The sequence below is a fragment of the Cannabis sativa genome, chromosome 9 (assembly GCF_029168945.1).
Source record: "Cannabis sativa cultivar Pink pepper isolate KNU-18-1 chromosome 9, ASM2916894v1, whole genome shotgun sequence".
NCBI classification, from domain to species: domain Eukaryota; kingdom Viridiplantae; phylum Streptophyta; class Magnoliopsida; order Rosales; family Cannabaceae; genus Cannabis; species Cannabis sativa.
In genome coordinates, this window is record NC_083609.1 from 24,815,048 (window position 1) to 24,830,700 (window position 15,653).

Consider the following 15,653-nt stretch of genomic DNA (forward strand, 5'->3'; position numbering starts at 1 on the left):
ATATAACTGAAATTCTTGGTTTATGAGAAATTTATGGGTAATTTTTTATTTTTATTTAATAAAATAATAAAATATTATTTAAATATAATAAAATAATAATAAAACAAATCCTATTAATATTTAAACTGATATTTAGCATATTTTAACTCTATATATAATCACAACTATAACTCTAGAAATTAAAAATATATATATAAAATAATCGTCCATGAATTTACACTCACAGAATTACAATTTACAACATGATCACAAGTTGTTTTTATTCAGATAAAACAGTAACGAGTAACACCACACTAAATATAGACTTTAAAGCCAAAAAAGACCCAACCATTCATGGAATGGGATAAATGACAACCCAGTAGCTCTAGAAGTCTCAAGATAAGCAAAAGCCTCCATAGTATTGGCAAAAGGGAATAAGCCTTTGGGATCAATCACTGCCTTAACCTTACCATTCTCCAAGTAAGGTTCCAATTTCTCCAAAGTAATACCACTTGAACTCAAACCATAAAATATTGCTCCAACTGCTGGCTTAGATATTGACACAACCTTCCCACCTTCTTTCACTACTTTTAAACATTGTTCAACTTGTCCTGTTTTTTATTCAATAGATTTTTAGCCTTGAAACTTAAACAAAACTTCAGAAAAGCTTAATAAACTTACCAACTGTATCATACACTACATCAAATTTCTCTTGAATTTCCTCAACATTCTCCTTTGTGTAATCAATACTCCAATCAGCTCCCAACCTTTTCAACAACTCAAGCTTGGCTGTGCTTGCGGTTGCAGCCACTTTCGACGCCCCGAAAACATGTTTTGCTAGTTGCCTCGGATCAAAAAAGGGTTGTTTTTTAAGAACTAGAGAAGAGTCATTAAAAGAAAAGAAATGATATTGTGTGTGTACTTGAATGATTTGTGTTCCAACTCCACCAGAGCCTCCTAGACGGCAAGCAAATTCTTATTGCCGTCTAGATGGATGAGTGAATCTGCGAAAAATGGAGGATCTGACGCAAATTCGTTGTGAGAAATTCAAAAAAATCGTCCCCCAATTTCAGGTTCTGATCCAATTGGGTCTTCTTTTTATTCGTAAATCATCCCCCAATTTTTAAGATTAATTTTTCATTTTCTAACATTTTGGGATTTTTGTCTCCTTATTGAATCTTTTCAAATCTGCATTGTTTCTATCAAAATTAATGAGCTCACATCGTTGTTGTGTTATACGGAGACTAAACTATGACATTTGTTATGTTTAACCTTCACATAAAAAAAAAACATGTTGTTATATTCTATATTTGGATTATGTTAAAAATTTGATCTTATGAAGAATACGTTTAATTAGCTTAATGTGTTATACTATGCAATATATTCATATACAGTCCTTTTTCTTTTCTATCTTCGAAAGGATAGTTAATAAATATAATATATAGTTTTTTTTTAAATAATATATAGCTTTTTTTTACTCTCTCTAATATGAAATAACAAAAAAAAAAAAAAACTGAATTATCCATGCGCGTTGGGTCCACATGAGTCAAAAAAAAATTATAAAATTATCCTTTACAAAAATATACACTGATATTTTTTTAAATTTTTTTTGATGATCTTAAAAAATATTATAAAAATAATATCAAAACAAAAAAAAAATTACTTACCCTAATTTCGTTTTATCTTAAGAAAAAAGAAATTTAATTTTCTAATTATTTTTTTTTTCACAGGAAAAAATATTTTCGTGTACTAGTGTCCAATTAATGGATTATACTGCAGAGGTGTAGTTTTAAAGAAATAAAATAACTTTACTTGTCTTTCATAAGTAAATTTTTTTAATTAAATTAATTATGCACACCATGTCTAATCATCTTAAATGAAAATAAATAACTATTTGCAGGAACACCACCGCTTTGTCGACACTACCATATTCGATTTATACACAAAAAAATGGACAATCCAGTTATATGCAGACTCGGTTAGAATGAAAAGTGCAAAATAAAAAATTATACTATTGTCTCTGTCGAAGCAAATATTATCTTCAATTATCAACAATTTAGAGATTAATTTTTAATTTTCTTTTTATCTTACATACATTGTGTTTCTTTTTAATTTTTAATTTCCTTTTTATTCATGGGTCACTTTTCATTTATATATAATAAAATAAATCCCATTAAATCCAAAAAAATACGATTGGGTTTTTGCTGTTGTACATCTACGATTAGGTTTTCTTTAATTATTTATTGTATTATTTTTCCTATTACAATTTGGACATTCCCATGGGATCACACATAATATTCCAATCAGCACTTCTCTTTTTTCTTCTTCACAACTTAATAACAAAATATATAAGTAATAATAATAATAAAAAAAAAGAAGCGTGACTTTTATCAAAGTTCACAAAACCAAGCATCAATGGCGAAAAAAATCCAACAAAGTTTACAGCTAATAAATGATTCTAAGTGCTCGGCATATGCATTAGTTTCCAGGAGCAAAGTTTTTTAAAGTTACGTAATAATTTACATATATGTTGCAAACACAATATACAAAAAATAAAGAAGAATATGGAAGAAAGAAGAGACCATTATTCACATCTAGAAAGGCAGTGGAGATAATAATAGAAACTTTTCATTTTTTTTCTTTTTTTTATCAATTTTTTTTTTCTTTTTGAGTAAAGATAAATATGAAATTTTAATCATATAGAGTTTTATTTTAATAAAATATAGTATTTTAAAATAATTTAATAGTATTTTGTTATAGAATACTATCACTTTTTGTTAAACATGGTTTTCACTTTTTGTCGACACTACCATATTCAATTTATTAACGAAAAAATGGACAATCAAGATATATGCGGACTCGGCTAGAATGAAAAGTGCAAAATACAAAAATTACACTATTGTCTCTATCGAAGCAAATGAAGATTAAAATCCACCAATGACTATCATCAGTTTTTTTATCTACAATTTTTAGACAAATGTTATCTTCAATTATCAATAATTTAAAGATTGATTTTTAATTTTCTTTTTATCTTACACTCATTTAAGTAATGTTTCTTTAAGTATTGGAACATCAATTTTTAATTTATTTTTGGATTAATTTAAGAACATATTTAAATCATCAAGCTTTCTTAAACACTAATATATTGCATTCGGTATTCACTTTTAATTGACAACGTTAGAAAATATAATATTTAGATACACATAATAATAATCTCACCTAATAATTAATAATATTTTTTCTTTAATTTTTAATTGTATCACTTTCAAATAACATAGAAAAAAACTAGCATAAATTTAGTATACGTGCCTCGAACGTAGTTTTTTTTCTAGTATATATAATAATCGTGATAATATTATTGTTGTAGATTCATATATTTTATTGTTAATCTGTTATTTTTTTCATCTATTGTTTTTACTTTGCATTGTAAAGGTAATTTTATTCCTTATATTACTTTGAGAGATTACATTTACAAATATTGTTCTTATAACAATGTATTTATACATTAGCCACTAATGTCCTTATTATTATTTTGAGTGGAGAAGAGTGGTAGGTATTGCCACAAAAAAATTATTTAAGCAATTTATATAAAAAAATTTATGAATTCAACTAAGATACAAATTTTTGGTAGTTAGTTAGATGTATTTATCTATTTATATATTTATATCAAGCTGAGTCATAAGATAGTAATGTCAACTTTAAATGTAGTGATGACTATAAGTGAGATACGGTGATGACAGTTATTTTGAAATAGTTTTTAATAAGTTTATGATCTTCTTTTTGTTTTAGATCTATATTTTTTGTGAGTATTATTTAATTTTCAAATTTTCTTTATTATAATATACATTTGAATTTTTTTTTGTGTGTTTTCTTTTGCATATGAAAAATTGTATGATGATTTTTTTTTTTAAAAAAAAGTTCTTTTGAGTTCTCTATATAGATTTTTTTAATAAATATATATTTTAAGATTAAACATAAAATAAATTTAAAATTATTTGATACAATTTTATTATTCAATGAATTTCACACATATAATTTAAGCGTGGCTTGTTTACTAGTACAATATAAAAATACATTAAGAAATCGTATTTTATTATATAAAATCTTAAAAACGATATAGATATTTAAAATTCCATAAAAACTTTTTTATTATTATTTTTTTTGTTTTTTTTAAAAAGGGTAAATACTATTTTGGACCCTCTGTTTTACAAAAGTTACCAATTGGACCCTGTGTTTTATTAAATGACAAAATGGACCCTGTATTTTCTAAAATAGTACAAATAGGACCCTGAATTGATTTTTTGTCAAAATAAAGTTAAATTATAATCCGATCTAAAAGTGCTATGACAAAACTGTTTACATTTTTTGTATCTGTTCGTATTAAGCATTGTCTTCAAGTTGGTTGTATTAAAAAAAAAGTTGTCAAAAATTAAGCTCAGGGTCCTATTTTTACTATTTTAGAAAATACAGGGTCTATTTTGTCATTTAACAAAACACAAGGTCCAATCTGTAACTTTTGCAAAACACAGGGTCCAAAATGGTATTTACCCTTTTAAAAAATAATGCCTAAATACATTTTGATTTGTTATTTATTTTTTCTTAATAATCCCTAAATAAATTGTTTGAACAAAATAAAGATTAGAAAGATACAGGACGTGATGTGGCCTAATTGAATAGTAGATTATGGCTGAGCTAGGCACCACAGAGGCCAAAGGAGAGGAGAGAGAAGACCAGAAAATTCTAGAAGAGAAGAAGAAGAAGATGAAGAAGCACAAATAGAAGCAAACATTTGCATACAACAAATAGATAAATAACATAAATATAAGAGTTCCTTGCCAAAATAGCGTAGTGCAATTTGCACTCTAAGCTAAGCCTCCAATAAACCTAAAGCTTTTTCTTTGATCTCAGAACAGAATCAATAATCAATCGACAATGGAAGGTGGATCGCCTGAGCTTCAGTGTGTTGGCAAGTTGGAGATTGCCAGTCCCAAGCCCCTTGGCTTCCTCTGCGGCTCTATTCCTGTTCCCACTGACCGATCCTTTCATTCTTTCAACTCCTCTTCTGATCTCATTCCTTCTCCCCAAACGTCCGTACTCTCTCTCTCTCTCTCTCTCTCTCTCTCTCTCTATATATATATATATTTATATATATACGTGTTTGATGAATTGGAGTCATGAAGTTTTTGTGATGATGATGCTTTAGTTTGTTTCTTTATCCTCTTTCTACAGTGTGACTGCTCCTCGTTATCGCATGCTTCCAACGGAGACTGATCTTAATAGCCCTCCTCTACTCTCCACTTTTCCAGATAAGGTTCTTCCAATTGTCAGGCCCAGTGAAGGAGGTATTTTTCATCTTCATATTGACATTCAATTTGATGCTTATCAACAAAAACTATGCTTCTTCTATTTAGACACTCTCATTCACATGGTTTAGGATGAATGGGTGAGCTGTTAGTTTTGCCTGTGCTACTTTATGAAGCTACTTGGATATTAACTAGAGTGCTGATGGGTCTGTGGCAATACAAGAAGATATAGTTGTTGATTGTGGATGAGGAGGAAGTAGTGGGGAGTTTAGAAAATTTATGAGCTTTTTAACATATGCCATGATTCTAAGGTGGTTATTGAACTCACTCTCGAGCAGGCAGCGTCACAGCTTGATGCTTGTATAGGGACAAAAAGCCAAGGGCAGTGAAAACTCTAGATTAGGCCTCTAACCCAACATTCTTGTGTGCATAGGAATTAGGAAATGAGTTACAAATTCGATCTTTTGAGGTGTTAAACTAACAAATTAATTAGGAAACTTTCTTTGGAACTATTGTTTGCGTTATTGATGATGACTTTAGGTTACTTTCTTGAGGATTATTGAGTTTTTATGTAATTTGACCGATTAGATTTTAGTACTTTTTCCCATTAGAAATTTCGTACAGGGCTCCTTGAAGCTCTTGGTTTGAGTAGCAGAAAGTATAACCACTAATTAAATGTATTAAATGAAGTGTTACTTCACACAGTTGGAACAGTCAAGTTACTTTAGACTTGGAAAATACCATTTGGTTCCATTTAGTTACCTCTTCCCAAAATGACGATAGTTATGTAGAACTGTAAGGTGTAGGGAATTCTTTAGGTTGTTGGAAAGAAACATTAAGAAAAAGGAATGGATTTATTTTCTTCGTGGGAGAATATTAAGTTAATTATCATCGTTTTTATTTCCCCTCTTTCTAATGTACCTTTTTTTTTTTTTTTAATATATAAATTATGTTCCTTGCTTCACTTTGGGCTTCGGCAAAGGAATGTAAATACTCCACTTTCTCCACTTATTCTTAATTGGAAAACAATATAAATTTTCTGTTCTACTTTGAGAATTACTCTTCATGTACACTTTCTCATTCTTTGTATTATAGGGATTGTTATCAATGATAAAAGTAGTCTTTTTTTGCTTCAAAAAAGAAAAAAGGAGGGGGCATATGGATTGACAATAGATAAGTAATCTTTAATTACAGGAGTTGGGTATTGTGCTTTTATCAAAGCACTAGGTCAGTTCTAGAAGAAGCTGCTGTGACTCCAAGAACACCTAAACCTTTCACATATTATAACCATGAATATTATGATTGTTACTGTAATAACTGTATCAGTATATTAAAATCATTAATACTTTTCTTCGTTTTTCATGACTATATAAACACATAGCATAGTTTGTGGTTTATCTAAATCTTTTGAGAATGTTTATGATCAATTTTTCCAATACTTTAGTCACCATTTTATTATCTTTTTTTTCCTTTCTATATTACATGGTAGCTTGCAAATTATTTAGTTTATGATTAAGTAGTGTTGGAGATGAAATTTCCATTTGATTGAAGTGTTAATACTGTCATAAAAGTATCTCATAAATAATTTTCTGGGAGCAAATACTACTTTATGCACAAATTGCTGGCAGGTGCTCAGAAATATCATCCCAATAATCAGTGACACATTAATTTCTTTCTATTTGAATCTTTGAAAATCTAAGGATATTATTGCTGCTGAAACATGTCAGATTTATCCTGGGATGTTGACACTGTTTCATCAAATCTCACCAAGAAATGTGAGGCTCTTGCTGTAACTGGTTTGGCTGAGTATGGAGATGAGATAGATGTGATTGCTCCAGCTGATATTCTGAAGCAGATTTTCAAGATTCCATATTCCAAGGCTCGTTTGTCAATTGCAGTTCAACGAATTGGACAAACACTTGTTCTAAATGCTGGGTTTGTATATATAATTGCTGACTGTTCTCTTTGCTATTTTGTTAATATTGTTATTCCTTGTTTAAATTTGTAACTGTATGATTTTGCTTAGTGTAGGCCTGATGTTGAAGAGGGTGAAAAGCTCATTAGAAGACATAACAGTCAAACAAAATCTGCAGATTCTTTGTTTTTGAACTTCGCCATGCATTCAGTAAGAGTTGAGGCTTGTGATTGTCCACCAGCTCATCACGTGCCATCACAGGAGCAGTCAAATTCTTCTGTTCTTCCAGGAGTAAGTGCCCAGTTTGTGGGGCGACCGGATGTTGTTCAACATGAAGGATCAAATCATTCTTCAGGCTATGCACAATTTAAGCATGATGGTTTGTTTTGGGGTAATAAGAAGAATAAAAGGAATAAGGGTCCTGATCCTATGAAAAAAGTTTCACAAGTTAGTGAGAAGACCAGGACAACAGTGCAAGACTCTGATAAACATAAAAGAGTTAGTGATGATGGATTTCTAAGGGTTTTGTTTTGGCAATTTCACAATTTCCGGATGCTCCTTGGTAGTGACTTGCTTTTGTTCAGTAATGAAAAATATGTCGCTGTTAGCTTGCATTTGTGGGATGTTACAAGAGAGGTACTAAAAACTATTTGACATGCCTTTACATTGATATCATGATTTTGAATTGTCTTTGTTTCTCACGTTTTAATTTATTCATAGATTACTCCATTAACATGGCTTGAAGCCTGGCTTGACAATGTTATGGCAAGTGTACCAGAGTTGGCGATTTGTTATCATCAAAATGGTGTTGTCCAGGGTTATGAACTTCTGAAAACTGATGATATATTTTTATTAAAAGGAATCTCTGAGGATGGTACCCCTGCTTTTCATCCATATGTTGTCCAACAAAACGGCCTTTCTGTTTTGAGGTTCCTTCAAGAAAATTGCAAACAAGAACCTGGAGCATATTGGGTACTGTTGTGATACAATTTTTTCGTGAGCTTCGATATATGTTTTCCTTTCAGTAAGGTTTAATCCTTTCAATTGTTCATTGACCGTCTCTCCAAAAATTTGCAGCTGTATAAAAGTGCTGGTGAAGATGTTATTCAACTTTTTGATCTTTCTGCTATTCCCAAAAACCATTCATCCAGTGATTGTGATGATTGCTCAAGTTCCCTGCCTTCAATAGTGCATAAAGAAAGAAGCGACTCCTTGTATTCTTTGGGGACTCTCTTATATCGAATTGCTCACAGACTCTCACTTTCAATGGTGTGGAGGAGATATAAATCTTGTCTTTGATGCATATTACCATATTTGTTGCTTGAATTACAAGTTTCTGTGGTTTTTTTTTTTTGGCAGGCACCTGATAGTAGGGCAAAATGTGCAAAATTCATCAAGAAATGTCTAGAGTTTCTGGAAGAACCCGATCATTTGGTAACTTTAGCTTCAGGAACAGTTGATAATTATTATTCACGTGTCATTTCTAGGTACACCATTACAAGTGAGCTTTGTAATCATCTTTACAGGTTGTACGAGCATTTGCACATGAGCAATTTGCAAGGCTTATTTTGAATCATCATGAAGATCTGGAAATGATGTCTAAAGCTTTTCCTGTAGAATGTGAAATTACTGTCTCTGATGCTGAGGAAGAGTCCTCATACTTTCTGAACAACGTTTCTGATTTGGATATCAGTGAACATGTTTCCTCTGTGGTAGCTGAAGAGCGGTCTTTATGTGAAGGTAGAGAATGTTTTGAAGAATTAGTAACAGACACTTCAATAAAGATGACATTGGAGGCGAATGCATCTTCTCCAATTGAACCTATAACATCAAGTACAACAGATATTGGAGATTCTCAAGATGTTGTACCAACATCTTGTGATGATGGAAGCTGTGCATTGTACGATTTGTCTGCATCAACCACACATGTTGTCCAAACTGTTGCTGATCCAATCTCTTCTAAGTTAGCTGCAATACATCATGTTTCTCAGGCTATTAAATCTCTTAGGTGGATGCGCCAATTGCAGAACACTGAATCAGAGCTGAAGGACCAGGATAGTGAAACTCCAGATACACCACCTCCATCCATGGATCTTTCAATTTGTGCATGTGGTGATGCTGATTGTATTGAAGTTTGTGACATTAAGGAATGGCTTCCAAGATCAAAGTTGGATCATAAGCTGTGGAAACTTGTTCTTTTGCTGGGAGAATCCTATTTGGCACTTGGGCATGCATACAAGGAAGATGGCCAGTTGCATCAAGCATTGAAGGTTGTAGAGTTGGCATGTTCTGTTTATGGATCAATGCCTCAGCATCTTAAGGACTCGAGATTCATCTCATCAATGATAGGTTGCTCATTGTTGCAAACAAAATTCAACTATGAAAATGACAGGATGAGATCATACAATGGTGATGGGAAAGATGTGCTATCTAGCTCAAATGGAAGTCTTACTGCTGAGCAGTTGTCTTCATCATACTTATTCTGGGCCAAAGCATGGACACTAGTTGGAGATATATATGTTGAAAACTATATGGTTAAGGGTGATGAGATCTCGATAGAAACAGAGAGAAAATCTTCTACTGCAGTGTTGAAAGTATCATCTGAGGTCGTTAAGGAAGTTAAAAGGCTCAAGAAGAAGCTCGGGCAGTATATGAAGAACTGCAGTTCATGTTCTCTGGTAAACTGCAGCTGCCAGAGTGATAGGGCAAACAGTGGAAGCAGCGCAAGTAGTAGGAATGGAGATGTGCACTCAACAGCTTATGGCAGGAAGCATAACAAAAAATCTTATGCAAAGAATAACATCTATTCACTTTTGGCAGATCATGAAGATGGAAATACTAGTGGCAAAAAGGAAAACATTCAAACTGCTGATGGTGGGCAATTGCACCACAATAGAGATTTTGGACTTTTAGCAGATGTTTCTAATGCAAATGAATTTGTTGTAAAAGAAGTGGCAACTACCAATTCTGAAAAAACTGGCGACACTTCGAAAATGCATGACATGGGATCATCTATGACTTCTCAATCAGATATTCCTCCAAGTGAAACACCTAGAGGAAAAAATGGTGGCATATTTAAGTACCTTCGAGGTCCTATAGTTGGAGATGTCGAATACCATTTGTCTGCTGCTTTAACCTGTTATAAAGAAGCCAGAAAAGCAGTGACTGAATTTTCATCTGGTTTGGGAGAACTGCAACCTGTTGTTAAAAAGATAGGGTGGGTATGCAATGAACTTGGAAGATACAGACTTGAAAGGAAAGAACTGAAAAAAGCAGAAATCGCATTCGCAGATGCTATAAAAGCATTTAGAGAAGTTTCTGACCACACTAATATAATATTAATAAATTGTAACTTAGGTCATGGTAGGAGAGGATTAGCTGAAGCCATGGTGTCAAAAATCAATGATCTTGAGGTACATGGACTTTTTCATAATGCATACAGCCATGCTTTAGAGACTGCAAAACTTGAATACAGTGAATCACTTAGATTTTATGGAGCAGCAAAGTCTGAATTAAATACCGTGGAAGGAGAAGATGAGGCTATGTTAAGCAATCTGCGGACAGAGGTATATACACAATTTGGTCATACATATCTGAGGCTTGGCATGCTTTTGGCAAGGAAAGATGTAACTGCAGAAGTTTACAGAAGTGGAGCCACAGAAGATGAGCATTTGTGTTTCAGTAATGGCAGACGAACAAGAAAAGAAGTGCAAAAACATGAGATTTCAGCTAATGATGCCATTAGGGAGGCCTTGTCCATGTATGAATCACTAGGTGAATTGCGCAAACAAGAGGCTGCATATGCTTATTTTCAGCTAGCTTGTTACCAGAGGGATTGTTGTTTGAAGTTTTTAGAGTCAGGTCACAAGAAAAGTAACTTTGGTAAAGGTGAAGGCAACACTCTCGTACGGGTCAAGCAGTATGCATCTCTTGCTGAAAGGAACTGGCAAAAGGCGATGGACTTTTATGGACCAAAATCGCATCCCACCATGTATCTGACCATACTGATGGAGAGATCAGCCCTTCTATCAGGTCTTTCAAATCCTTTACATTCAAATGCGGTATGTTCTTTTTACTTGACATTCAATTTGTTTCTTTTCATTCTAATAATAATAATAAAAAAAAAATTCTTCTAATTATTGGCATTTATCCTTAGTATTTCCTAATAGAATGCTCTCTTTTCTTTACTCGGACTTTAACACATTTAAAATGTTCTTACATTCAACTTTACTCAGTTAGGCCGTGAGCCTAAACAACAAGTCCTACATGAATTTTATTTAATGGAGTCGGTACATAATTTTAATAAGTTTATAATTTTGTTTCATGTATTGCTAGCTATACATAATTAAACAAAAATATTATCTCCATTGCATTTTTGGAATCATCAGACACAATCCCCAAAATGTTGTTTTCTCTCTTCTTTTCTATGTAACCAATCTGATGGCAATACTTGCTGAGTTGCAAGTAATTTATCTGATAAGACAGTTTATCTATATATATTCACAGGGACATAATCAAAACAAAATTTATTTTAATGTCAAATTTACTAGACGTTATTATAGAAACATATGGATGTATAATTTTACTATAATGACACTACTTTCAAAAGTCAACCACTTTTTTTTTTTTTGAAAACATTATAATTGAAAAATGTTACAAGATTGGTCATTTCGTTTTGGATTTTTTTTTTTTTTTTTTTTTAAAATATGTTAGTAGTTTCTAGAATTGTGTCTCAGAATTGTTGATTTTTACTTAGTTGGGAAATCAGATAAACTTTGGATAGTTGATGTCTTGTCTTTTGTTCCAGATGTTGGAATCAGCTTTATCTTACATGTTTGAAGGGCGTAACATCTCTGAAACGGCTTTCAACTCGTTGAAAATCGATGATCCCAAATTGCATTCTAAGTTTTGGGGTCAGTTGCAGATACTTTTGAGAAATATGTTGGCTTCTGTACTTTCAGTAGGTGGAAACAAACCCTCTTCTCCTCAGGCTCAACCAGCTCCATCACCCTACATATCTGGAGATGCTGTTAAACTTCGGGAGCTTTATGGAAAGTCTCTCACGTCCTCTGATTTCAGTCAATTAAATGCCATGTACTTATTGTGGACATCCTAAGCAGATACTGGCCTTCGGTAGCGGAGCCCACCATCATTTCATGGTTGTAAGTTGTAAGAGAAAATGATATAGCCTTTAGATTCAAGTCAATCAGTGCCTTGATAGGAAAACATTAATATAGGTTGTTTTCAGTTAATTTGTGGTTCCATTTGAGCAGTTGTTCCTTTTATTATTAGAAAGGAGTAAATATAAGTAATTTAACAATGAATGTATGGACTTACTGATGCACTGTGTAAAAGAATGAATATAACTAAATAATGAGAATTTACAGTTAGTGGTCTCAAAATCAAATGAGTGAATTAGGAAGATAAATGTCCTTTCATTAGAAATTATAGCAAAATGACAATGGCGGATGTTTTTAGTTGGTGTATATTATGATTATAGCATATGTTTCATTCGGTCTTTTTTTCTTTCTTTCAGAAATATCTAACTAGTTTGATTTTTTTTTTTTTTAAATAATTTTTAGTGCCAAAATTATAATTTAAAACAGTAAATTGTACTTTTTTTTTGAGTAAAAAACAGTAAATTGTACTTATATATATATGTTGCAATTGATTGTCTCTCATACTATGTAAATTATTTAAAATATTTAAAAAATAATGTTTACATAACTATAATAGATATTGTTGTCGAGTGAATTTCGCAACACCAAATTATATTGTTTTGTTAATATCGAAGAGAATTTTATGAGTAATGACAATCAACAAAAACTGGAAAATAACAATAAGACAGAGAATTATAGTGGTTCAGTCAGATTATGATCTGTTTAGTCCACTATAGCAAGGGATTCGTAGGGTCATTTCATGGTGGATCACCTCTTTATATACAAAGCAGGTGTCCAATCGGTTACACAAGGATCACTTTCATTGTTAATCCATTATTTACATATTAAATTGTAATAATTAAACCCAAGCAACGTTAACATTAATAAATGAACGACAATTATCAAGTCCATCAACGTATGCGTCTTCCTCATCTGCGAGTTGACTGTTCATGCTCCGTTGTGGAGCTCGCAAGGTCATCAGTACGTTTGGAACGTCTGCACCCTTAGGTAATTGCCTCTGGTGAACATCGCGTGTTGAGCTGGCAGAGTCTAGACATGCGAGTCTATATCAGCTTGTCAGGGCTATTGGGTCGTTGGGACCAATATCGCATCATGGAGAGTTGGTCTCTATGCTTCCGCATAAGTATGCATATGTCCTGACACATGCGAGTTGGGGTTTCCCCTGCATAATGCGAATTACGGTTATGCGATCTGAGTTACATACTAGCAATATCTCACTGGCTTTATCCTGGGCGAGGTTTAAACATCGAGGAGTCCCTCATGGACATTTCAGCTTTCATTGGAAATCTGAATACACGTGTCCTTTAAATAGGAGTCTGGTCTCGAGTTTCTAGGTGAGAGAAATCTCACTATAACACATGCCCCTAGTTTCGCGATGTGACAGGTGCGGTCACAGAGGGAAACTATTGCTCGAGAGACAGGTAAAGGGTTGTCACGAGGAGGTGACCTTTTGGTTGTCCCATCGAGGGTTTCGAAAAATGACGGCTATAATTATTACCTTTTATTGCATTTATGGTGCCACGTCACTAAAACTCCTCGGTTTTCGTGTAGGCGTGGCCATTGTTGGCCGTTGGATTGGGCGACCTTAGGCATTCCAGTTGCCACGTGTCGTGATCCCAATTAATGAGGGATATGGGTATTTAAACCCTTTGATACGAATCAAATTCCCCATTTTTCCCTCTTGTTTCTTAACTTCTTCTCTCCCTTACAGAAACTTCAAAACCATTTTCACCTTTTGTTCAGATTTCTACCGTTCTTCCAAAGCATCCTTCAATCTCAGAAGTAATCAAGAGTAACCGCAGGAACAACTTGCCAAACTAAAGGTTAGTTTCGAGTTCTATTGCATTTCTTGCTTTCTGTATTTGAGAAAGGGTGTTCTTTCTGGGTTTTGGTATTTTGGGGATTTTAGAAAATGCATGTTTGTAAGGGATACGTATGAGGTTACATTTTTTTGGGTAAAAAACTGGGTAATTTTATGAAAAAGGACCTGTAATTTGGAATAACCGCATACTGTGTAAGAAACATTTAAATAGACGCTGTTTCATACTTTGAATACTCGCGGGTATTCGGATGCACAGTTCGAATACTTGCACACTGACAGAACTTATTTACCTTTGACTATTTAGCTAGATTTTTTAGGATTTTATATGCTGTGGGTTGAATTGGGAGAGTATTAATCGCTATTCCAAATGGTGGGTGTGTCTCAGTATTCTAATGGTCATATATGCGATTATATGCCCCTTGAGATACTGAGATACACCCAACCATTTGCAACATGCGTTAATATTCAAATGAGCGTACTCCTTGGTTGATAGGTAGTCTCGGAACGGTGGGAGTAACTCAGTAATTTCAGGGTCATGCCTGAGAACGCATGCCCCTTGAGTAACTGAGTTTCTCCCAGCCGTTTCTGGAGATATATCACTTGGCCCAGGATGCACGACTTACTCGCGCTTCAACTTGCATACAAATGGGGTGGTCAGCATTCGTAAGGATGCTGACTATTCTGGCAACTGCGATTCTATAGTTTTAATGCGGGTGAGATCACTTATTTTTGTTTTTCACACATTCATCACGCTGAAAAGATCTTCTATCTTTCAGATGAGCGACTTGTCGGATAGCCAACAGCTCGGCTCAGGAGGCCATGCATTCGACGGCGACGATGACCAGGAGGAAGACAGCTTTCTCCCAACCTCGATTTCAGAAGAGGAGGCTGCACCAATAGAGCTAGGCCCGATGTCTTATGCATACATCGAAAGAATGATGCAGGAACTTGCCGAACCTGGGACCATCGACATTCGAGACAGCGAGTCCACGGTGTCGGCCCGCGACTACCTTATTCACTCGAGGCATGCTCCTGACGTCGAGGTCGAGGAGATGGATGATGACTGGACGGCCCCAGCTCGCGAATCGGGCGAGGATGAAGAAGAGGCGGAAGGGAGTGGGACGGACTCGGTCGATGACACTCAACTGAACGAACCCTTCGCGTGTGAAGATCTGATTTCGAGGGTCACCAAATCAGATTTCACTACCTTTACGAGGTTAAATCTGCTGCGACTTGCGTTTCAGCGACCTAAACTGACCCAGAGGGCGCATCTCCCTTTTACCAACCCTGCGATTATTCCCACAGAGGATGTGGTAGTCTCAATACCCATTCTCCGATGTGGGGTATCGGTCCCCTTCCATCCTTTCATCGCAGCCATTCTTAGGCGGTACGATGTATCACCATTTCAACTTACTCCAAACAGTTATCGCACTGCCCTAGCCTTCTACGCGATG

At 34.0% G+C, this 15,653-nt stretch overlaps 2 protein-coding genes across 2 annotated transcripts; one reads left to right on the forward strand and one right to left on the reverse strand.

The window, feature by feature from the left end:
* Positions 1-306: 306 nt before the first annotated feature.
* On the reverse strand, positions 307-4,768 carry LOC133031315 (2-methylene-furan-3-one reductase-like). Its single transcript, XM_061104797.1, has 3 exons — positions 4,711-4,768; positions 661-855; positions 307-590 (listed from the first exon to the last, which is right to left on the reverse strand). The coding sequence occupies exons 1-3, from the start codon at positions 4,766-4,768 to the stop codon at positions 307-309; spliced, it is 537 nt and encodes a 178-aa protein (XP_060960780.1).
* Positions 4,605-12,599, forward strand: LOC115722161 (uncharacterized). Its single transcript, XM_030651292.2, has 9 exons — positions 4,605-5,066; positions 5,209-5,321; positions 7,010-7,217; positions 7,314-7,833; positions 7,918-8,169; positions 8,275-8,466; positions 8,557-8,631; positions 8,724-11,258; positions 12,005-12,599. Exons 1-9 carry the CDS (start codon positions 4,912-4,914, stop codon positions 12,311-12,313), a joined length of 4,359 nt encoding a protein of 1,452 aa, XP_030507152.2. The 5' UTR covers positions 4,605-4,911; the 3' UTR covers positions 12,314-12,599.
* Positions 12,600-15,653: the final 3,054 nt, after the last annotated feature.